General features: G+C 39.7%; 1 protein-coding gene across 1 annotated transcript; it reads right to left on the bottom strand.

Annotated features, from left to right (window-relative positions):
- Window positions 1-5403: 5403 nt before the first annotated feature.
- On the bottom strand, window positions 5404-18131 carry MC2R (melanocortin 2 receptor). Its single transcript, XM_069960115.1, has 2 exons — window positions 18045-18131; window positions 5404-6727 (listed from the first exon to the last, which is right to left on the bottom strand). Exon 2 carries the CDS (start codon window positions 6673-6675, stop codon window positions 5752-5754), a length of 924 nt encoding a protein of 307 aa, XP_069816216.1. The 5' UTR covers window positions 6676-6727; window positions 18045-18131; the 3' UTR covers window positions 5404-5751.
- Window positions 18132-26425: the final 8294 nt, after the last annotated feature.

Genomic DNA, 26425 nt, shown 5'->3' with positions numbered 1-26425 from the left:
CTGGGGGACTTGTATATAGACAGCACTGATCTCTCATAGAGATCAATTCTGTGTATATACACAGCAAAGATCGATTAGATCGGTCATAGATTACTATGGCCTGCTGCAGGCCATAGCAATCTATTGCCGAGCCGGGATCAGCGTCATTCCGACGCTGAGGCCCGGCACGGGCAGAAGAACGGATCTCCCCCCCGCGATCGCATCGCGGGGGAGAGATCCGTCCCACTAGACACCAGGGACGTGCGGCGCAGTGCCTCTAAATGCAGCTGTCAGGTTTGACAGCTGCACTTAGAGGCTTAATTAGCCGGCGCGGCAACAGGACCCGCGCCGGCTAATAGAGGCACTGCCCGGCTGCACATGTCAGCCAGGATCAGCGCCGTTCAGAGCGGGGTCCCGGCGGGACCCTGCTCTGAACACCCTGAGCGGCACCATGACGTATCAGATACGTCATGGGTCGCTAAGGGGTTAATAATCATTAGAAGTGGCGGGTTGGCTGCGGACAGAACGGCCCCTACTGCTCCTAATAGCCTTACTGGATTTAACAACAAACAGCACAGAAACATCACAGAGGATAAAGGTAACAGACATACCCTCATCCTCATCTCCCTGTGCCCACTAGAGAGCTATCAGCAGGTTAGATTTGTCTAACCTACTGATAGTTCCCCTTCAAACAATCTTTTATTTTATCCAGTTGTGGTTCATAGATAGGCACAATTATGTGTAATCAACTCTAGTGCTCCATCACCTCTTGTTTCCCTACTTTCTTTTAATGGGATTCACACAATGATGATACATAAAATGAGCAAGACATCCTTTCCAGTTGCCACTTTGATGTAATGAAAAAGTCTGAACAGTACAAGCTTACTGCATTTGAGATAGAAGTAGTTTCCTTATTCTCCAAAGCACAGTATAAGAATAAATCATTTTAATAACCCTATTCTTCCACTACCAAATGGGTCATGGATTGTTTAACATTTAAGGTTCCTGGATGGCTTCAAGATATCTTTGACAAACTACTCACTGACCAGAAATACTTTAAAATACTTAAAAAAAAAAGCTTAAATAGTATGTCTTCTAAAACAAAATAGCTATCTGTTAGTCTTTGTAATTTTTTTAAATATATTCTTTGCTGGTGGTCTCTCCACATTGAACCTGTCTTTCATTAATTGCAATGCATTAACATACAGTGATAGCTGTATGAGGAGAACTAATGACTGTGTCATAGCACAATGTTTCACGCAACTCTTGTGTTCACAGTGTCATGATCACGCCTGAAAAGGCATCAGTGCCACCCTCTGCTGCGAAGATTAGACCTCTGCGCCAAAGACTGCGATTTTGGCCATAATCTTCCATTTATTCTGTGTTTAGTTTGCCTTGTTTTTGCCCTGTCTGAACTGTGTCTTATTCCTTCTGGTCTGCTAATTGTTTTCCCTGCCCCACCCATGTCTGTGCTGTTAAGTTTCTTCTGGTCTTGTAACGGTTAACCTGCCTTTGCCTCAATGATTGACAGCTGGTCCCTCCTATCATCTTCTGGACTTGGTTCCTGGTCTCCTATTTAAGATTGCAGCTATTGCCTGTGCCTTGCCGGTTATTGACTTTTAGTCTCTGCTTGCTTGTGGTTCTGTTTCTTTGCTTCTCCTGATTTCTGCCTTGTGTCTTTTGACCTAGCTTGCTTGCTGCCTGCCCCCGACCATATTGCCTGTTTTCTGACTACTCTTTTGGATCCGGATTTTGTACCTTTGCTGCCAGACCGTTGTGACCCGGACTGTCGACCATTCTTTATTGTGTTTTGTCTGTCTGTCTTGTCTTTTTGTCCCACCAAGCCAGTACAGGGACCGCCGCCCAGTTGCTGCCCTAGGGTTTAGCCTAGGGGGGCAAGTAGGTAGAGTCAGTGGGCGGAGCTGAGCTCAGCGCTCACTGTCTCTGTGTGTCTGGTGTCACCGGTTCCTGACACACAGCTTTAATTCTCTTTTAATAAAAAATAAATAAAAACAAGTTACATTCTGGCTTTCTCATGCCAACATTAACATCTGTTGTTTTCTTTCTCTTTTAGCTACAGAATCCAGAAAAATATTTTGCCAAAACCTAGAGGAGTTCATAGTTTGATCCATTGCCACACACACATCAACATAATGTACTGTACTGCTATCAAGAAATTAAAAATACATATGTGTTTTTATATTTATGTAGATAATTACTTCTTTATACTTTATAGTACAATGGCATGAGAACAAGAATATTATTCATTGTAGAAAGCCATCTGAGAAACTCCATAGTAAGATAATGTATGCAGACATAGATTGAAAATTCTGTGGATAGAAAACATTTTAAGTACTTGTACTTTATTATCTATTAGTTGATGTGCATATGTAATCACTGAAGTACAATGCTTTGAAAAAAGTATTTGCTAATTTCTATTTTTATATTATGCTTGAACTGCACATTTCAGGTCATCATAATGACTAACAATGATGCCTGTTATCCTGTCATTTAACTGATTCCGTAATCAATAGAGATATATAGCTTTTAAATGTGTCATTAACCCTTAGGGGACACAGCCAGTTTTGGTGTTTATGACACGACCACATTTTTCAAATATGACATGTGTCACTTTATATATCAATAACTCTGGAATGCTTTTACCAATCCTTGTGGTTCCAAGATTGTTTTTTCATGACATGTTCCACTCTATATTAGTGGTACATTTGGGCCGATACCTTTAACCTTTTTTGTGAAAAACTCCAAAATGTAGTGAAAATTTTTTTTAAAAATGTAATTTCTCTAAATTTGAAAGTCTCTGCCAATAAGTAAGATAGTTATAGAATAATTGATTAATTCATATCTATAACATGTCTACTTTATATTGGCAGCATTTGGTAAACAGGCTTTAACTTTTTTAGGATTTTAGAGGCTGTAATTGTTTAGTAGAAATTTTCTAATTTTTTGTGAATTTTTTCTTTCACTGATTAGAATCAGCTACTGATCAGATTATTTTATGCTAATCTGTTTCTACTTTCTTAGTGTAATTTTTTAATTAACCTTTTTGTACACTGTTTAGGGGGCTGCTATATTGCCTAAATTGTTTTTAACATAACTTGTTGTCAATAAATTGTCACTTATTGTCAATAAAAATTGTCATGTATAGCACTTTCCTCTTTGTAGCCAGGTTCTTGGTGATATGTGATTCCTTACCCCTGTAATAACATGTCCAATAATCACAGAATAACAGGCAAGTGTAGATTTTATTCCAGTATTTAGTGAGATATATTCTAACTAGATATATATTAGCATGATAATTTAACTTGCACGTTAATAACTTTGAGTGCTGTGATTCTTGGACATATTACTGCCAGAGGTTGACTTGGGATATACCTAACCAGCACAAGTACACACTCATTCCAGAGGGGGAGTAACAGATTAACAGATTTACCAGGGAAAGTGTTGACCACAGGGAGATATTGTCTTTACAGGTGTGAAAACTGTTTCTGTTTCTTAATTTATATCTGAAAGGCATGAAAAATAAATGCCAATCAATGAATAATTATCAGATTTTAGTGGCAAATCGTATTCTATGTGAAGGCATGCCCCAAAACCAAACCCCTTTCTTATCTATGTAAACATTAGGGATTACTATTAGGGCAGAATTTTCTATTGAAAAACTACCTAACTCAAAGGGGTATTGCAGCCATGTGCAATGTTTTATATGTTTTCTGTCCTTACATAATATGCTATTCTTACCTCACCACTCTACTCCTTAGTCCTTCTGCAGTATCTTTAGGTTCTCCACTGAATGCTACCACTGCTACCTCCAAAACTGACCCATCTCGGCAGTGACAGCCTGCCCAGCCAATCACTGGTCGCTGCATTGTCCTGCTTCTATTACTAAGCAGGCTGTCACTGCTGAGGCAAGTCTGCCTAGAAGGTGGTTGTCTCGGAAGTTCAGTAGGGGACCAAAACACACTGCAGAAGGACATAGGGGAGCTTAGTGAGGTAAGAATAGCATGTATATCATGTTTTCTGTTAGGGATATTAAAAGATTGCATGGCAGTAGTAAGTGTGTACTATGCAGGGTTCATTCATTTAACTTTTTTGTATGTATTTAACAGCTAAACTGTACAGCATACCATTTTTCTAGACAGGGACTGTACTCATGTAAAAGAATGTACGAAAGCTGAATTTTAAATAGCTCTATAAAAGTATGATTTCCTACTCTATGAATACATTTTGAAAATGTTCTAAAAACAACCCCTTTAAGAACAGGTTACAGGGTTTATAGTGTCCATTAAGCAAATGGAAAATTTTAACCACTTGTTTCTGAATTGTTTGTGTCAAACCTGTCATGTTTACATGAATACTGCCCTTTTCTTTAATTAAAATTTTAGTGACATAGTCTAAAAGGGCAAAGAGTACATGTACAGTGCAGTGTGCTGGCTGGTGTCATGTAAATTAAGGTGACAAAATAATTATCTCTAGCACTTTTTTCTGTACATTTACAACATGCATAGTCTAAAAGGTCAAACATTCAAAATCCTTTAAATTACCTGAAATTTCAATCATTTACATTCTTTAATAAACTTATTAATAAGTGTTTTACTTTGCAACCAAGCACCAAAAAAGATCTTGTGTTTCCAGATCAAGTATTTAATGGAGAGAATATCTATTTATCCCATAAAGAATCCAACACTAAAGGAATAAACAGCCTGAAACCAAAAGCTATCCACCTATTTTATTACATAAGAAGAAATTGAAAAAGACAGAAAGAGAATATGGAGACACATACTATTGCTGAATACAATCATTCTAGAAATACAACCTGCTAGAAGTAGATATAAAAAAAAACACTAAAAGAAGCTTACTAGTGTAGCCATTTTGGCAACAACTTTTTCCCTCTAACTTTAAAATAGTTTTTCAATGGCTTTTTTACAGGACAAGAATAATAAATATTTCTGGAAGGGGTAAAGCACATCTATCACAATACTATTGCTCTCCTGTTTAAAGGGGTTGTCCAGCGAAAATCTTTTTCTTACAAATCAACTGGTGTCAGAAAGTTATATAGATTTGTAATTTACTTCTATTAAAAATATCTCTAGTTTTCCCATACTTATTAGCTGCTGTATGACACAATGCTCTCTGCTGCCATCTCTGACCAAGACAGGAACTGTCCAGACCAGGAAAGGTTTTCCACCGGAATCCCTATAAAAAAACATCTCCTACTCTGGAGAGTTCCTGTCACCGACAGAGATGTCAGCAGAGAGCACTGTGTCAGACTGAAAAGAAAACAGCATTTCCTGCAGGACATACAGCAGCTAATAAGTATGGAAAGACTTGAGATTTTTTACTAGAAGTCAATTACAAATCTGTATAACTTTCTGACATCAGTTGATTTAAAAGAAAAAGATTTTTGCTGGATAACTCCTTTAAGGCAACACATCATGGGGACAGGTCCACTCTTCTATTGGCCCAACTGACACAAAGTATTGTGTTGTTTGATTAATTGAAGATATAGTATAACAGTGTCATCTAGTCTAGTCATGTCTGTTGTATTCACAAGAGCTGTGCTCCCTCATTCTCTATTATAATTCACTGAGTGGCCAACATAAAACCATTTAGTACATATTTATCCTTGCGACACACATTTTGGGACATGCTAAACATAAAGAGAAGTAAGGAAGGATGCATCTGTATGTATTATAAGACTTGTGATACTATTGCCAGCACTATATATATTATACATGAGCAATTTCTTAACAGCTAGCAACACAACATTTTCTTAAAGGTGCTCCTTAATTCTGGACTACGAAGTGCATAAATAAAAGGGTCAATCACTGAATTGCACAAGATAAGTGTACAATTCACATATAGAAATGACATGTAGCAGGCACAATATGGATTTTGAGGGCAAAATATGAATAAGAAGAGATGAAGAATAAATGGAAACCAACAACAAATAAAAACACCCAATAGAATGGTCAATGTAATAGCCCCTTTCATATTTGTCTTTTGCTGCACAGAATTCCATTGGCCAGAGAGTGAGGAGATTTTTCTTGCATGCGATTGTGCTAGAAGAAACATATGTATGTACAGACATACTATGAAAACTAACAACAGAAAAAATAAAGAAGTAAAACACATAACTGCAATGATGTCATCAAAGAAGATAACTATGACTGTGCCACATCCGCAACATAACGCCCATATGACAGCCAAGATGATCCACGCTCTCCTGATAGTCATAATGTTGTGATAACGAAGGGCATAGAAAATGGTAATGTATCTGTCTGTAGCAATAGCAGACAGACTGAAGATAGATCCAAGTAAAGACAATACGAAGACCGAATCCATGATATCGTCCATCTTTTTCTCAATTTTGCCTTTTTTATGAAGATGACCATGGTTAGCCAAAATCACCATAATGCTCTCCAGAATTTTATATAAACTTCCCAGAATGTCAGAAAGTGACAAACTGCAAATGAAAAAGTACATGGGCAAGTGGAGTTTTTTGTTTTTGATCACAGCGGTAAAAACCAGAACATTTTCCAATATGCCTAGAACTGATATAGTGAAGAAGATTTCCTCTGGGACATTGATGGATAAGCACTGAGTATAATTTGGAGGTGCTGATGTTGCGTTGACATAACCGATATCTTGCTGCGTCATTTCTGCTGCTCTTTCCATTATCAGATTTTGATCATTTAAGTAAATGCCTTGGATTGTAGTTCCACTTGGGCTGCAAAACAATAGAAGTTTATATGTTTAGTATATTGTTTTATATTTTACATAAGATCATCAGGATTTAAGATTGAAAGCAAGAAATATCCACTTGAATGGTGTCAAGCAACAATAGGATTTTCCCTTTACAGTGATGCAAGGTTATGCAAGGGACAGCCACACAACTCATTCACTAAAAAGAAGTTATAAAGCAAAAATCTTTTTCTTTCAAATCCACTATTGTCAGAAAGTTATATACATTTGTAATTTATTTCTGTTAAAAAATCTTAAATCTTCCCATACTTAGTAGCTGCTGTATGTCCTGCGGGAAATGTTGTTTTATTTTCAGTCTGACACAGTGCTCTGTGCTGACACTTCTGGCCGAGACAGGAACTGCCCAGAGCAGGAGAGCTTTTCTATCGGGATTCCCATAGAAAGCCTCTCCTCATAATATAGCTGTGCAGGAATTCTACTTATTTGCCAAAATGTTTCACATAAATTTGCCGTATGAAAATATATTTTGCATATAGCAACCAAAAAGTCACCAGTAGGGTTTTCGCCGTTTGTGTTCAGATACTATACAAATTTTTTTTATTACATTAGTTTTTATTGAATTTTTTTCTTAAAGGGGTGCTCCAGCATGGGGGCACTTTCTGGGGGGGAGGAGGTGGCTGAAATGAAAGATGTCCACTCACCTCCCCGGCGGCGGGTCCGAGCGGAATTCAAACGGATCCCGCTTCCTTCACTGAGTGGCTGAGTGGCCCTGAGACGTAGCGTCTCGGGCGGCGTCAGACACCAGGAAGCGGCCAGGAACCGGGGACCGGAGCGCCGCGATGAGCGACCCACCGCTGGAACCGGGGAGGTGAGTGGACGTCTTTTATTTCAGCCACCTCATCCTCGGTCGCCCTAAAAAAGTGCCCCCACACTGGATAACCCCTTTAACACATTACAAACAGAACAAGCAAAAAAATCCTGTTCTTTTAGCTCAGAGTTTTCATTGTTATGATAGGTAATACTAAACAATTGTGAAGTGGTAGTTCTTAGAGAGTAATAGTTAGGAAGTCAAGATTGTATTGTATGTTGAGTCCATCCATATTTTCAGGTTGCAGAGAAATTTGGGAAAGGAGTTTACAAATTTTTAGATATATAGACTAGGGATGAGCGAACTTTTGAAAAGTTTGGTTCGGTTCGATCCGGCGAAATTTTGTGAAGTTCGGATTCGTACGAACCGAACCTAAAATGAACCTTGATAATAGTGATGAGCGAATAGTGAGATATTCGAATATTCGATATTCGTACGCATATCTCCTGATATTCGAATATTCGATTGAATATTCTATCCCATTAAAGTCTATGGGAACAAGTATTCGATTATTAAAAAACATCTATTGGACCACTTGGAGGTTTCCAAGTTAGTGATGAGCGAATACTGTTCGATCGAATAGATATTCGATCGAATAGCGAGATATTCGAATATTCGATATTCGTATGCATATCCTGCGAATATTCGATGAATATTCGATATGTGTTCAAATCCCCCAGCTTCCGGTTTTACTCTCCAAATGGTCAAATAGATGTTTTTCACTAATCGAATACTTGTTCCCATAGATTTTAATGGGATAGAATATTCAATCAAATATTCAAATTTTAGGAGATATGCATACGCATAATCGAATATTCCAGATTCGTTACGAACTTTCTCAAAGTTCGGTTCGGTGACGAACCGAACTTTTTGCGAAGTTCGTAACGAATCTGGTTTGTTACAGTTCGGTTCACTCATCCCTAATATAGACCTACTGTATACTGCTATCTGAATTGATAATAGTGTCAGGTATATTTTCTAGACCTATTTTTCTTAACACCAGTCCTCAAGTACCCCCAACAAGTCATAATTTGAGGATATCCCATACAAAGAATACCTTTGGTGATACCTGATGCACTAGTTTAGTTTTGTTAAACAGATATGACTTCAGATATGACAGTGACACATAGATTTTTTTTTTTTTAAATGGGTCAGGCTAGATTAAAGAGAAGTCCAGTGTCTGACATTTTTTTTTCAATGGAGCCAGGTGGAGGTGGCTGAACATAACAACATGTACCTACCTCCCTGGCTCCAGTGCAGAGTTCTGCTGTCCCCTGGCCACTTCCTTAGCCAGTTAGCGACCCAGGTGGGATACCACTACAACAGCTGACTGGCTGAGTGGGGCTGACACGTCATGACCCGGGTCCCTGCTCAAAACAAGAAGGGGCTGGGAAACCAGATGGGGCACAGCGGAACCCTGCACTGGAGCCCTCCCCTCTCTGGCTCTTTTGAAAAAGATGGCCAAAGCCAGGATTCTTCAACAACTTGTGAACGTCCAATGGGTATTTTTCATTGCTAAGGCAGTGTTCACATGTAATACATTGGCAAATATTATATTCAGTATTTTGTTCAGCATCTGCTATTAGTCCCTTGACTAGTTGGTAGCATCTCCTTTGCTATTGCGAATAACCATTGCAGGGAAAGATCAGAAGCAACGTGAGAAAATATTATTTTACTGAAAGAGTAGTAGATACCTGGAACAAACTTCCAGCAGAGGTGGTTGGTAAATCTACAATAACAGAATTTAAACACGCCTGGGATAAACATATATCTATCCTAAGATAATAAGAAAGAAAATACTAAAAGGGCAGACTAGATGGACCCAGTGGTTTTTTTCTGCCGACAATCTTCTATGTTTCTATGTTTCTATGTGATCTCTTTAGTGGATTATATCTATTTCAAACTAAAAGGTACCTAAAGGCTCAAAAAAAAAAAAAAAAAAAAAAGGCTGACACTTCAGAGCTTTTAAATAGTGGGGACTCGGGGGGCAGAGACCCCTACCCACTCTATGCCTGTTCATTTTCACAAATCACTGCTTGGAGAGCAGCTCCAGTGTTGTACTGATTTACAGAAAGTCTTAAGCTTTCTATGGACCTTCTTTAAAACTATACACAGCTGTCTGAGTAGAGACAAGTGGTACAAAGCACTAAAAGGAATGGATTTTAGAAGACTGGCTCGCCATTATTTAAGATCTCCCAATAGTTACACCTTTTGAAAGTAGAACATAAAGGTCACTCCTTTGGTGATACCTTTTAGCCATACCTAGCCAGCTCGATCTTAATCCTTTTTTTTTTTTTTTTTATCCACTGTAGTGATCAAATATCCCGGTGTTCTTGGGGGACCCTGGTTGATAGCTTTTTTTCTACGTCAATAAAATGACAATGAGAACCTAATATTGTACTGCACTCACTCAAAAAAAATCACATCATTTCTTCAATTTAATGTCCCCACATTCTGAATAAATGAATAATTATGAATAATTATGGAATTACAAGACCATACTATTATTCATTAAAGCTAACATATGTTTCTTTCTATAGTTAATGTTATGCCATGCAACTTACCCAAATGTGATTTTTTTTTTCCCCCAGGTTGTCCTTCGCTTTTAATGCAATGTATCTCCAAGGGCTTCGTGTATTATTCAAGATGTGGATTGAAAGCCAGAGAGGTTTGTTATAGACTGACATTGTACAATCAAACCTGATTTTAATATGTAGCACATGTTATGGATTTGGAGAATCATTAACAAGGGAAACGAATAGAACAGAGCACTATAGACAAAGTGATGTGCACAAGGAAATTAAGGCACACATTAACTGGCAGAAGCACTGACCGAGATCATGTGCAGGTTCAGACAGAGAGATGAACTGAAAAATGTGTTCCTTTAATAGCAGCAAATAGATGAAACTGACATGAGCCTACAATGAACAAGTCAATATAATTTAGAGGCATTGCAACACTATATATAAGGATTCATCAGGACTGGTTCCTGCTCAGAGTTGCCCTTTTTAGGACAGAATCCCTATAAGGGTACAAACACACATACCGGATCCGCAGTGGATTTCTCGCTGCAAATTCACATCGAAATCTGCTGCGGATCCCTTGCCTGTTAGTTGACATCCTGCTGCGAGTATGTAAGTGACAGCCCCATTAACCCCCTGCCAACCAGAGCATACTTTATCTGCTCCACCCTCCGGCTTGCTTCGGGGGCTCCCGGTGTCTGCCCGACCCACTCAGCAAATCAGTGCGCTGCGGTGAGAACCTCTGAAGCAAGCTTGAGTGTGGAGCAGGTAATGTATTCACCAGCCGGCGGGGGGTTAAGGGGCTGTCACATACATACTTGCATTGGGATGTCAATCCTGCTGCGAGTATGTATTCTGATGGAAACTAACAGGCAAGGGATCCACAGTGGACCTGGTATGTGTATTTGTACCATAAGGGCTATTACACAGGCCAGTTGTTGTCTCTCATGGCTTCCAACTAGCATTTTACAGCTGGATAATACGCCCACACAGCAAAGATTTCCCAGCAATATCGCTGCTATATTGTAACAATTCTTTCCATCAATCTGGCTGTTGAATTTATCACTGACAACCAGTCACAGCTCAGCATTCATTTTACCAGAGCAATTTGAAAAATGAAAGCGGAGTTGGGCTTAGTTGCTGTGGGAAATCCCAACCGATTGATAATCAGGGCCTCCTTCTAATTTCACCTATTGTCTTCTCCAATGAGCGAATGCTATTGCTTATTATTATACTTCTATAAGGATAATAACTTACATGTAGCATTACATTCATACCTGAGTCCAACAAATCCTTCCTGGTGCATTCTTTTCTTTTCTTTCTTTCTTTTTTTTTTATTTTAAAGCCTGTACTTTAATTCCTTACCATTTTTAAGATGTTTGCTGTCTGTGGGTAAAAACACTGTTGCCTACATTCACAGGTTACACTCTCATACAGTTACTGTACTGTTACTGTGTTGTTATTTTTTTAGGAAACTTTGTAATTGGGTTTATTAGGCAAACATGCCATTATCTGCATTCAAAAAGACTTTCCCCAGGTATCCCCTCCCTCCTCTCTCTCATCCACTGCTCATTATCAGGAAATCTCGAATCTTTTACGTCTTTGCAGCCCTGTGTATCCTATGAAGAGGGGAGGGGGGAGAAGGGAGGAGGGAGATTAGTCGCCAGAAGAGAGCAGAGAACAAAGTATTACACAGCAGGACCTGTGTGAAAGCCGGTATTCAGTGATCAGAGAGGTCAGTGCTGACTTCAGAGGAGATAGCCCAGTGATGTAGCTGTAAATTAACTCTTTGTTGTCTTGTTTTGGTGCCTCATCTCCCTGCCCTCTCCATAAGAGAACCAAGAATACATGCCTCAACCCCTCCCCTTTCCATAGGAAACCATGAAGACAGGGGGAAGAGCTTTAAACTGCTTTTTCATGATAAAAATGCATTTTTTGGCTAATATACAGAATTACAAAGTTTCTTCACCCCTTAAGGACCGCGGGCATACATTTACGCCCCCACTGCCTGGGCCTTAAGGCAGGCGGACGTAAATTTACGCCCTGCCGCGGTCCCGGGCTATGGAGCAGGCTCACGAGCTGAGCCCGCCCCACAGTGGGTGAGGACCGGCTGCTATCTGCAGCCAGGCCGTGACCCTCAATGGCGGGCCGCCGGGATCGCACAGCCGCCCGTTATTGACCCCTTATACGCCGCGACCGCAGCATTTAAGTATAAGTGACCGGAGCATCTCTGGTCACTTAGCGATCGGGACCCCCGCAGCGTATCTGCGGGGGTCCCGATCACATTTCCTGACTGCCGGAGGTCTTCTCCTTACCTCCGTGCAGTCCTCGGATCGGTCACCTGATTCAGAAGATCCCAGATAACACTGATTCCTGCAATGCCATGGCATAGCAGGGATCAGTGTTACAGATGTAATGTATGTATGTCATATTTCCCTAAGGGAACTATAAAAGTGGAAATAAATAAATAAAAAATGTGCCTAATCGCACTGTATGTGCACGGTCCTGTACCAAGTCACTTCACCTCAATTAGTACAACATCAGAAAATAGAATAATCAGGACACCTTTATATCTTCAAAAAAATTATCTTATTTTTACTTTTTCTTATGCAATATAAAAATTCTTCTCATACAAAAAATGTAACAAAACACATCACCACAGTGCGCAGGAATCAGGAGTATAAGATGTTCACACCAAGGCGCTGGCTGGCTCCATTCCTTGCCTGAGACTCTCACTCTCATCAGATGGTGCTGCACGTTCGGTTGTCATCAGACCATCTGATGAAAGTGAGAGTCTCAGGGATAGAATCGAGCCAGCCAGCACCTTGGCGTGAACATCTTATACTCCCGATTCCTGCGCACTGTGGTGATGTGTTTTGTTACATTGTTTGTATGAGAAGAATTTTTATATTGCATAAAAAAGTAAAAATAAGAGAATTTTTGAAGATATAAAGGTGTCTTGATTATTCTACTTTCTAATAAATAAATAATTAAATGTTTTACAAAATGCCGCAAAGCCCCTCCCCCAATAAAAGTGAAAATCAACCCCCTTCCCATATCATACATTAAACACATTAAAAATAATAAAGTTAATTAACATATTACAGTATATACCGTAGCGTGCGTAATCGCTCGATCTATTAAAATAAAACAATACTATTCCCGCACAGTGAACGGCGTGAACAAAAATCGGTAAAAAAAACACAGAGATTGCTTTTTTTTAAATGACATTTTATGTATAAAAAATAATAAAAAGCGATCAATACGTTTGATCTAGAATTAAAAAAAAAAATTAAGGGGTAGTGGAGCTCACTATACAGTAATGCACCTGAGGTCAATGGTCTGCTCTGTACCATAGGGTAAGAATTGAGATAAAAAGGGGGAATAAAACTCACCCAATCGTCAAAGATGTATAACAACAAGATGGAAGATTTTTTTGGATAAACAAATATTAAAAAGAGGGGTTATAAAAGGCAATAATGTATCATAAAGAATAAATAAAGATAGATTAATCCATTTGTATAATAACCACTGGGTCCAAGGTGATCTAGCTAATTGCCTAAATCAGCCATATAAAAAATGAGCCGTAACAGAATAAAAACAATAAACAATAAACCAATATTGTATAACACAATAGTGCATCAAGGTCTAATATGCAGAAGAGGAATGCCAGATATGCAGCTTATAATAATCTCTTTAGTCGTTTAGAACGATGTATTCCAAAGAGAAACTTTCATAATCATATAGAGTTTTCTCTGTTACATATATATAAGTAATTGAGACAGGTATCATTGGTGTCAGACAACGCTCACCAGACTCCGGTCTCGATGATGTGTTATACAATCAGTCTGTAGGGTGCTTTATGACCTGTAGTGCGCCCGGACTCGCTTGTCTCGATAGTGATTTTTTGAAGATTGAACCATAGTAGGTACGGCGTTCTTTCTGCTGTGTGGATTTCAGCGTTGTTCTTTGCTGTTGGAAGGTTTCTAGGTGAATACTGGGCTGGATCCGTGTGCACAACCACTGTGCGGGAGATCTCCTGTCAATCACAGCACCACGGCACCACGGTGACCGGTCTTGGATAAGGTGATTTTTGGATTAAAACCAAAATGTATCAGGAATGGTGTATATCACTTATGCTAAACGCGTTTCAATGCAAACCAGGGCCTCTTCCTCAGTAGCTTAATGTGAACAGTGCGGTATCTGTCCGTTTTATATAGCTTAGTATTGGAGAGAGAGAGAGTGGAGAAGTCACACTGCAGGTTACTTCCAAAATCTGGAGTGTCCATCCTGGAGCAGGTAGTAACTAGACGTATTCAGTTAGTTCATGGGCTATCATAAACTGTTACATAATATGTAAAATGTTTCATTTCAATATCATTTCCTTTGTATGCAAAAACATTGAAAACTAGATATTTAAAAAGTCAAAAAAGAGTTAAAATGAAAAGCTTAACAACATGGAATAGATAAAGGAAACACACCATCTTTTTGTTGTGTCTGAACAGGTGCTTATATTGAGATTCAGAATCAAGTTACAAGTTACAAGTTACAAATAATGACATAGAAGATAATAATAACATTCGATTATTTGTATATAGCAATATTTAGAAAAAGTGGATGTTTAAACATCAAAAAAAAAAAAAAGAAACGCACCATCCTTTTATGTAGTCTGCACAGATACTTATAATAAGAGTCAAAATCGAGTTGAAACCAATAAGATAAGGTAAAGAAAATACATGAAAGTAAAAATACTAACAGTGATAGTACTCCAAATAGGAGTCTCCACCTAATGTGGAAACCGTATTTAAAATGGAAAGGTAATATTTAACAGGGGAACTAATTAGCATAAAAATGGGATGAATAAAGGGAAGAAGCATACCATCTTTTAGTTATGTCTGAACAGGTGCTTATGTTGAGAATTAGAGTCAAGTTACAATTGCAGAAAATATAGAATAATGATGATGGTGTTTCTCCTTCTCATTCAATCGTTTATATGTAGTGGTATTTTCTTTACCTTATCTTATTGGTTTCAACTTGATTTTGACTCTTATTATAAGTATCTGTGCAGACTACATAAAAGCATGGTGCGTTTCTTTTTCTTTTTGATGTTCAAACGTCCACTTTTTCTAAATATTGCTATATACAAATGATCGAATGTTATTATTATCTTCTATGTCATTATTTGTAACTTGTAACTTGATTATGATTCTCAATATAAGCACCTGTTCAGACACAACAAAAAGATGGTGCGTTTCCTTTATCTATTCCATGTTGTTAAGCTTTTCATTTTAACTCTTTTTTGACTTTTTAAATATCTAGTTTTTAATGTTTTTGCATACAAATTAACTGATATTGAAATGAAACATTTAACATATTATGTAACAGTTTATGATAACCCATGAACTAACTGAATACATGTAGTTACTACCTGCTCCAGGATGGACACTCCAGATTTGGGAAGTAACCTGCAGCGTGACTTCTCCACTCTCTCTCTCCCATACTAAGCTATATAAAATGGACAGATACCGCACTGTTCACATTAAGCTACTGAGGAAGAGGCCCTGGTTTGCCTTAAAACGTGTTTAGCACAAGTGATATACACCATTCCTGATACATTTTGGTTTTAATCCAAAAATCACAAGACCGGTCACCGTGGTGCCGTGGTGCTGTGATTGACAAGAGATCTCCCGCGCAGTGGTTCTGCACACGGATCCAGCCCAGTATTCACCTAGAAACCTTCCAACAGCAAGAAACAAGGCTGAAATCCACACAGCAGAAAGAACGCCGTACCTACTATGGTTCCATCTTCAAAAGAGGCCCCGGCTCTGCAATTAGACGGCCTTGCCAAAAATCGCATGCTTTAAATGGTGAATAGAGCAACCACCAGCGCACCACAGATCACATAATATCTACCTGACCAGCTACACAACGTGTCGGGGTCTAGCAAGCCGATCACGATCGAGCCGAGCGGGCATTACAGGTCATAAAGCACCCTACAGACTGGCTGTACAGCGCACCATCGAGATCGGAGTCTGGTGAGCGGTGTCTGACACCAATCATACCTTTCTCAATTACTTATATATATCTAACAGAGAAAACTCTATATGATTATGAAAGTTGCTCTTTGGAATACATCATTCTAAACAACTAAAGAGACCATTATAAACTGCATATCTGGCATTCCTCTGCTGCATATTAGACCTTGATGCACTATTGTATTATACAATATCGGTTTATTGTTTATTGTTTTTATTCTGTTATGGCTCAATTTTTATATGCATGATTTATGCAATTAGCTAGATCACCCTGGACCCAGTGGTTATTATACAAATAGATTAATCTATCTTCATTTATTCTTTATGATACATTATTGCCTTTTATAACCCCTCTTTTTAATATTTGTTTATCCATATAAATCTTCAATCTTGTTGTAATACACCTTTGAGGATTGGGCGAGTTTTATTCCCCCTAGAAAAAAATTTTTATTAATAAAAACAAGAGATCATGACGCAAAAAATGACGCCCCATAAGACCCCGTAGGTAAAAAAATAAAAGCGCTATAGGGGTTACCACTTTAAATATGCCTATTTGCAAAAACAATGTTTTACTGCTAATAAAGATGGTAAAATGATAGAAAACCTATTAACCATGCATATCACTGTGTTCAGACTGACCTATAGAATAAAGGAAAATTGCCAGCTTTACCGTAAAGTGCATTATGTAAACATGGAATCCCCCCAAAATTTGCGGAATCGCATTTTTGGACCCAAATTCACCCCATAAATGATATTTTGGGGGTTCCGTCATTCATTTTATGGCTGATTGAAAGATGCCATTACAAAGTACACCTACTCCTGAAATGGGTCCTTAAGGCCATTTCAGGTGCGGTCCTTAAGGGGTTAAAATCGCCTGTACTATTGATTTCTGCAAAAAAAATGTAAACGACAGTGACACTTTAGGTGAAGGTAAGTTACATAGCATGGAGTTGTAAACTAATGTGCCTTTGTCAGACAACGTGCATTACAGGGCTTACTCAAAGATGTGTTATTTATTTACACAATACAAATGCTTGCATGCCTTAATATTAGACAGTTATATAGCTATTCTTGTATATGGTGATTTAGCTTCATGTACATAAAAATTTGCTAACTCCCTCAAAGCATAGCTGTCATGGAAAAAAAAAGTCTTTTGACATGTCCCTATTACATGTAAAAAGTTTTCTTCTTTTATGACAGTACCCATTTAAATTTTCAGTATCTGCTGCAAACAACCTTATGGCTTCTTTTTTAAAAAGATTAAAGCAGTTTATAGATAGGGATCTTCTTGTGATGTGTCTTAACCGGATATGGGATATGTCAAGTTTTGTTTTTTAAACTGGCTAGAATAGAGTAGCAGATAATGCTATTCAGCCTGTGAAGGGCAATGGAAATCTAACCGTAACCAGAATGTGTAAACACAGTTTATTGTTTGAAATTTAATTAAATATCCATATAAAAAAAAATCATAAATTAAAGCAAATTTTAATTAAATGGACACACTGAAAGGTTTACTACATACTGGGAATATTACAGCTGCCACATATTTAGAGGCATTTACATATATTCCCACTTTTTGGTGAATCTGTTTAATATGAATAGAGAGGCATAACCGGCAAGTGAACCATGAACTGAACATGTAAATTTATATTGATATTTCCAACAGAACATTATGGCTGCATGAATCTCAAGTGGCTCTGAAGATGAGACCTCAGAACAATAATCAGGCGCCCACATGGATCATTTTTATGAATGGTTCTCATACAAATGACTTAACCATTTCATAGCAAAGCCAAGCAGAGATCATTAACTGAACTGTACAAAATAAAGCTGAAAGCTGCAATATAAGGAAATTAACAGTCCTATAAATTAAATGCCTGCAAAATAAGCTAATTTGGCTTTATATCTGTAACCTACCTCAGTCCCTAGACTTTTATCACATCAAGGAACAGTGCAGTGCTCTTGGACTGAAACCCGTCTGAGAACTAAAGCCCTATACATAGTAATAACTTAGTGGAAAAATCCGTCAAGGCAAATAGCTTGCATCTTGTTTTCATAGCCTTGACTGTCAGTTTAGATGGATGTTCAGCAAGAAATGTTGTTCTGGCAAAAAGCAATCAACTTGCCTATACTATACATTGTGAAAATGACGATTTAATGGCATCCAATATAAATAGAAAGGGATCTTAGCATGAGCCTTTCAATTAAATACTTCATATGAATCAAGATTTAAAACTGAAATTTTGTGACACAACGCTTTGTATGATTTGAAAGATTAATTGTTTTATCCTGATGTAAAAGCATGTCCGACTCATGGTTGGGAATGTTAAAGCATATTTTTTCGATTTCAGCAAATGTTTTTTTTTTCCTTTTAATAGTAAAAAGTTATACAATTTTTTGGTATTTTATCTTATCAGAATTAGGATATGTTCACACAACGTCAAAAATAGAGAAAAGGACTGTCGTTTTCGCTATTTATAAAAACGTCAGTTTTTGCAGCGATTTAACTGACTGCAATGGCAATGCGTTGAAGTTAAAGGAAAGACGGACGTCCAATGCGCACAATGTACTGAATTACAGATGTTTTTACCGCGGACGTCAAAAAAATGAACATGATCATTATTTTCGGACGTCTTTTGCAAACAGCGGACGTTTTTTATTAGTAGCTCACTCACAGTTTTTCTTTTGTCACCGTTCTTTCTCTGTTTTTACTATTAAATTCAATGGACTTTTCAATTAAGCCACACACAAAGGCAAATTAGTAACCCAAACTAGAATAATGTACAAACACCGGTCATTGCACTAGGGGGAGGCCAGACAGCTAAATGGTGTCCGTTATTTTAGACTCAAAATGACGGACGGCATTATAAATGGAGCCGAAAAAACATTGTGTGAACATAGCCTTACCCAGCTACGCACGGGTTTTTTTTTTGTGTTTGTGTGTGGTGAAAAACTTTGCTAGTAACATAAAGCCAACATATCGCAAAAAAATTGCTAAAAAAAATAAAAAAATAAAAAAATGTTAGGCCCCGTTCACACTACGGAATCAGCGCTGACATTCCGTGTGGAAACCCCTTGTGCAGACATGTCAATTATTTGAGTGGAGAGGTGCGCGAGCCCTCCCATTCAAACTTATTGAAGGCAGGATTTGGTGCCACGTCCGTATGGGGGGCTGTTCCACACAAAATCTCGGTGCCAATTCCGTAGTGTGAACAGGGCCTTATTCTAAAAGATACCCCCATAAATGGTGATTTCCCTGTAGGTTTCTGGAGGAAAGAGGAGGTAATATATACCATCTTCCTTTTCTTCCTATGAAGAGAAATAGATTATTGGGAAAAAAGAAGCATGGTGCCCAGAAAGGGCCACACTAGGTGTAACTCCCTCTCAGGCTCTGAATATAAGGGGAGTAGGCTAAAGGGAAATGTCACAGAAAATACAGCATCAAAATGATCTATGTCCTACACAAACAGCTGTACAGTCAGTCCTCAGAAATTCAGCATAGGTCTATTGTGGCCAATTATTTGTGATTGCAGCCTCCAAGACAGGGTCCGTAGGGCAGCACTTTGCAAGGGGGCAGCACCAGGGAGGAGGAGAAGGAGGCAACTTTTGTTTGTTTTTATTTTTTTAGTCTCCCACCTCCTGTTTAGACTTTCCAATAAATCTGGTGTCTTTTTGAGGGGGAGTGTGTGTGTGTGTGTGTGGGGGGGGGGGGGGGGTTGTATTGGTCAGGTCTGGTATGACAGTGTTATCCAGTCACAGTACAGTGGTATTGGTCAGGTCTGGTGTGGGACTGTTATCCAGCCACAGTACAGTGGTATTGGTCAGGTCTGGTGTGGGAGTGTTATCCAGTCACAGTACAGTGGTATTGGTCAGGTCTGGTGTGGTGGTGTTATCCAGTCACAGTATGGTGGTATGGGTCAGGCCTGGTATGGCGGTGTTATCCAGTCACAGTATGGCGGTATTGGTCAGGTCTGGTGTGGCGGTGATAAATGTGATGTCTGGAGCTATTACCTACCAATCTACCAATCCTGTGGTGAGAATTTCCTCAGATTATACGCAGACGGCTCTAATCATGATTCAATGTGGAAATTTATGTTTTAAGCCGTTAAAAAACATGAAAAACGGGATTCAGACAGTGTTTCTACAGAAATGCATGTAGCTGAAACCAGGCTCCCATTTCTTCCTCAGTAGTCATGTGCTGTTACCAGGATTATTGGCCATACATCTATTGGTTACCGCATGAGGGTCTGGTTTCGGCTGCATGTGGTGACATGTGGGAACGTGGCCTAAGACTGATGAGATAACAATATGATGTCCAAAAACTAGAAAATCATGATGCTAATTGGTGAGTAGTGCTTGAGATGGGGTGTCTGAAGATTTAGTGCCTAGGGCAGCAGCAGCTTTTAAATTGGCCCTGCTCCAAGACAGACGCTGCATCTCTAATAATGTGACTGCAGGCTGTGGAACAAACTGCACACCTAAAATAATGTGACTGCAGCATGTCAGATTGACTTTGTATCTCTAATATTGTGACTGAAGTAAATCAGATAGACTTTGTATCTCTAAAGCTATGTTCACACAACGTATAAGACCGGCCGTTTCGTGACCCGGCCGGGTCACGAAACAACTGGTCACTGAAAAGATAATCCCAGCCAGTACTGCAGTACCGGTCGGATGATCAGTGAGGCCGCAGAGTTCTGATGTGGGCGCATCCGTGCACACCCACATCAGAACTCTCCACTGCATGCTATGGAGCAAGCGGCCTGGAGCTGCTCGCTCCATAGTTTGCACTGACATGGTTTTCTGCGGCCGCTATTCAATGAATAGCGGCCGCAGAAAACTGACATGTCAGTTGTTTGCGGCACCACTAGAGATCCTGGCCATGTGCAAACACTCCGTCCGGGAACCCATAGACAGCAAGGTAACGTATATTTTCGGAATAATCACGGCTGTGGTTTTACAAAAATATACGTTGTGGGAACATAGCCTAATAATGTGACCGCATATTCTAGGATAGACTGTGCTCCTCTAATAATGAGATTAAAGCTAGAGATGAGCAAACCAGCTGAGGTTCGGGTTAGTATGAACTTGAACTATCGGCTTCTGATTCCCACTGTCTGCCCGCTCCGTGGAGAGGGTGGATACAACCTTGAGAACCGGCTGGAAAACTGGGATACAGCCATAGTCATAGGCTGTATTCCAGTTTTCTAGGCGGTCCTCAAGCTGTATCCACTCTCTCCATGGAGCGGGCAGACAGCAGGAATCAGAAGCCGATAGTTCAGGTTCATACAAACCCGAACCTCAGCCGGTTCACTCATCTCTAATTAAAGCCTATGAGACAGACCCTGCACCTGCAATACTGTGACTGCAGCTTGTGTGATGAACCTGCACCTCTAATAATGTGACTGCAGCCTGTGATACAAACCTTGAACCTCTAATAATTTAACTGGAACCTGCGAGACCAATAGTATCATATATATTGGCAATATGATGATAACTTATGGTTCAGATAACTCCACCTATTTTTATATTCTGCTTCTCACCTTCTCCTTATTAGAATATATTCCCCACTGCATATGTAGGCCAAGATTAGCATTTTATTGCTTAAGATGAAATAGTGATTTCCCATTGTAGTTGAACTGTGTACATGTCAAGCTGTTCTCCTATACGGCTTACTTAAAAGTTTTGCATCAATGATAGCTAATTTTGTTTTGTCTGCAATAGCGACACCCAGTGGTTAGTTTAGTTTATTGCAATCAGCACAAAGGACTAGCAACTAAAATAGATACAGATAAGGGAAATTGTAGGATTTTTCGGGAAAAAAAATAAAAATGTATATATATATATATATATATATATATATATATATATATATATTTACTTCTCATGTGAATAGTCAACACTATTAGCAGTTAATTTTGAATGTTATCATTATTTACTATATTTTTATTTTTACATATTGATTCCTACTTGTCCTTTATCTCTTAGTAGTCAATTCATTTTTTTTTACGATTTTTGCATTTCCTTTCTGTATGATTAAAGTGAATGTATTGAATTAAACACAGCGGTGGAACAAGTGCCGTCCTCGCACAGAGTTTTAGGGGCAGGACCACCAGCCCCCACTATGATGAAACCTCCTCCCCTCTGTGACACAGCTCCATTGATTCTAAGGGAGCCACGTCACTGAGGGGAGGCAGTTCAAAAAAAGGACTGTGCCATCAGCATCCCAAAGCGATGTACCTGATGGTACATTTGCTTTAGCTATAATAGTACTGTATATAATATATTGGCAACCAGTCCTGGATGAATTATCCCCATGAACAATTACCCAGTATATTAGTAGTCCTTTTAACATGACTCTCAAAATGTTATGGGACCAAATAGAATTTTGCCTCGAGCAGAGCATCGTAGACATATATAGAACTAAAGGCCATTTCTGCTCAACTGGGAATTCTGGAAAGAACTGTGTCCCAGAATTCCCTTTTGTGCTTAAATACCCTGTAAGTCTCTATACATCTTTATGACACTTTACTCTAGAACAGTGCTTCTCAAACTGTGAGGCGGGTCTCACCAGTGAGGCGCTCCCTAGTTGTTGGTGAGGCCCAGCCAGGGAGCCAGTTTTCACACAAGTAACTATGATCTGCACAGTGCTTTTGCTATTTGCAAAAATCTCTATTTTAGCAACATTATTAATTTATTTTATACTTGCTTTATTATTATCTAGAGCTTGTGAGATGGGTGAAAGGCAGCCCTAGCATTATTGTCAGCTTTTAAATGGACTCCAATCACAGATAGTGAGGCCCAGGCACCCTCTTGGTCAGTCTGGTGAGGCCCAGGCATTGCCTTGGTCTGTTGGGTGAGGCTCCAGTGGAAAAAGTTTGAGAAGCACTGCTCTAGAAGAATTAGTTTTTCTTTGGCCCTACAACAATAGTTCTCTTAGTAGATAGCAAGCACCCTGTTCTGAAATGATGGGGGACCATAACCCAGAAACAGCTGTGTGAAGATGGGTATTCTTTTCTTTTGGAGATATTTGTGGCTTGGCATCCTTTCTTCTCACACTGTTATGTGTTATGAACCTGATAAGATGTCTAGTTCAGGTATGAAATGCATTGTAAGTTTGTTTTAATAAATATGAAAACGTTTGTGTTTGTAAAAAGTTAGGACACAACCTGCTAAAGAAAAAAGAAAAAAATTAGGAGATGGTATCTCTCTCTTTTTTTTTTTTAAAATAACATCTGTTATAATAAATAACATCTGTTATTACCAAAATAAAATTGAGGCCAATGGAATGGCGGTCACCCAATACATATGGGGGGGGGGCATTTATTAATATCAGCATATAAGTGGACCAGTCATAAATTGTCCCCATCCCCTTTTCCCCGGATGGATTTCCCTGCGCCCCTGCGACCTGTGCAACAAATCTTCACCTGCTTCCAGCAGAGGTCACACCTCCTCCACCTTGCCGCCCCTCGCCTGCCCATTAGGGGAGCGGGGCGTATGGCAGGCATACACCAGAGAGAAGGGGTAAATCTATCTCTTCTCCCTGGTGTATACCAAGGGTGCAACATCATTTGTTTGTCTGTTGATGACACAAAAGTGTGCAATAGGGTTGATATTCCAGGGCACATAGAAACATAGAAGATTGTCAGCAGAAAAAGACTACTGGGTCCATTTAGTCTGCCCTTTTAGTATTTCTCCTATTATTATTATCTTAAGATAGATATATAGATGTTTCTGTAATATTGAAAATTATTTATGTTTACTAGTCGAGATGAGCGAACGTGCTCGAGCAAATCTCATCATCCATTTCCTGTAAGTTTGGGCGCTTTTTCGCAGCCAATAAACATGCAGGAGACTCTTTGGTACATCCTGCGATGACGTGGGACCCATACATGTGGATAGCAGCGATTGGTTGGCCAGATCAGATGACCCTGCCATATAAAACTCGGCGCCGGCAGTGTTCGCTTCAGACGTATGCTGTGAGAGATCGGGGACAGAGCTGCTGCTGGTCAGGGAGAGTGTCAGTGTAGGATTTAGCATTCCAGTAGGCAGGGAATACTAGCAATACAAACAAGAAGCCCTTTTCAGGGCTTAAAAGCGTTTATTAATAGTATTACTACAGACTGCTGGCTGGGACTTGCAGTGCTGCTACCGCGATTTAACCAGCACACTGTGGTGACCGGCTTCTGGCAGAAAGGGGACATTAGGTGTTGCATACAGACCCCTAAGAAGTGCTCAGTGTACTCCTTTTTGATTTTGGGGCTGGTGGTCCTGGTGTACTGCACTGTATAGCTTGGAGTTGTAGTGCATCTTGCATAGAACTTACTTCCCTGCTCATATTGTATTTGGGTGACAAAGCGTGTATACAGTTGTTGCCCATACCAGATAGCACCACCTAAACTAGTGTGTACTGCACTGTATAGCTGGGATATGTAGTGCATCCTGCATAGAACTTACTTCACTGCTCATTGTATTGGGGTGAAAAAATGTGTACAGTTGTTGCCCATACCAGATAGCACCACCTAAACTAGTATGTACTGCACTGTATAGCTGGGAGTTGTAGTGCATAGAACTTACTTCACTGCTCATTGTATTGGGGTGACAGAAAGTGTGTACAGTTGTTGCCCATACCAGATAGCACCACCTAAACTAGTGTGTATTGCACTGTATAGCTGGGAGTTGTAGTGCATAGAACTTACTTCACTGCTAATTGAATTGGGGTGATAGAAAGTTTGTACAGTTGTTGCCCATACCAGCTAGCACCGTCAAGCCCCCCCTAAACTAGTGTGTACTGCACTGTATAGCTGGGATATGTAGTGCATCCTGCATAGAACTTACTTCACTGATCATTGTATTGGGGTGACAAAATGTGTACAGTTGTTGCCCATACCAGATAGCACCGTCAAGCTCCCCCTAAACTAGTGTGTACTGCACTGTATAGCTGGGATATGTAGTGCATCGTACATAGAACTTACTTCACTGCTCATTGTATTGGGGTGACAAAGTGTGTACAGTTGTTACCCATACCAGATAGCACCGTCAAGCCCCCCCTTAAACTAGTGTGTACTGCACTGTATAGCTGGAATTTGTAGTGCATCTTGCATAGAACTTACTTCACTGCTCATTGTATTAGGGTGACAAAATGTGTACAGTTGTTGCCCATACCAGATAGCACCGTCAAGCCCCCCCTAAACTAGTATTTACTGCACTGTATAGTTGGGATTTGTAGTACATCTTGCATAGAACTTCAATGCTCATTGTAAAGGGGTGACAGAGAGTGTGTATCGTTCCGGCCAATACCAGATTGTACCATACAGCCCCCCCAAAACTAGTGGGTACTACACTGTATTCCTGGGATTTGTAGTACATCCTGCATAGAACTTCACTGCTCATTTTAAGGGGGTATCCCAGCGTGTGTGTAGGTCCAGCCAGTATCAGATTGTACCGTACAGCCCCCCTAAACTAGTGGGTACTACACTGTATTGTTGGGATTAGTAGTACACTACCCCTCAAGTGATGATCCCTTTGCATGAGACAATTGCCAGATCCTCAAGGTCAAAGTCAAATTCAAAATCAAAACAGCAGTGGGGGGAGAGGTGGTGAGTCACATTATGTAGGGAATGCAGTCAAATTGAAAATCGAAAGGGTGGTGGCAGGGGTAGAAGGCTACTTGTTGGCTACTGCTGGGCCGTAACTGGCATCCAAGTAGACTACTGGTGTGACTGCCCTTGCCTCGTTGTTGCTGGGCCTTAACTGGCATCCATGTAGACTACTGGTGTGCCTGCCCTTGCCTTGTTGTTGCTGGACCTTAACTGGCACCCATGTAGACTACTGGTGTGCCTGCCCTTGCCGGTAATGGCCACTTTATGTTTTTTTATTTTCTAACCTCAAATTTAAATTTTTAAATCAAATCGACTTCAGTTCAAGTGCAATTTTGCAGAGCTGTCTGGTCATCTATTGTATCTCCAAGATACACGCCACTGTTCAAAGGAACAGACAGTGATAATGGTGGATCCTAATTAAGCATCCTTGTGCTATCCATTTCAAACCATATGATCTGTGGATGTCAACTTGTGGGGGTTCTCTGCCGAACTTTCATTTTTTAGCTCGGGGCCTCTTAAGAAGACTATATTGTTAGTCTTCGTCCCTACCTCCAAAGAAATGCCTATCACGCACAACTGCATGAGGGTGTGAGGCTAAATCTAGCCATAATCTGGCTATTTTAGTTTTAGGCGCAGCAGCACTGCCGTGGGTAAGTCCCAACAGGCGGTGCTCAAACTGCTGAACAGCACCTTCTA

Source organism: Dendropsophus ebraccatus, chromosome 2 (genome assembly GCF_027789765.1).
Source record: "Dendropsophus ebraccatus isolate aDenEbr1 chromosome 2, aDenEbr1.pat, whole genome shotgun sequence".
Taxonomy (NCBI): domain Eukaryota; kingdom Metazoa; phylum Chordata; class Amphibia; order Anura; family Hylidae; genus Dendropsophus; species Dendropsophus ebraccatus.
This window is presented reverse-complemented; position numbering and strand designations above follow the sequence as displayed.

What these genes read in the sequence shown, in the direction of transcription:
- MC2R (XM_069960115.1), bottom strand. Translation starts at nt 6,675, where the DNA reads ATGGAAAGAGCAGCAGAAATGACGCAGCAAGATATCGGTTATGTCAAC.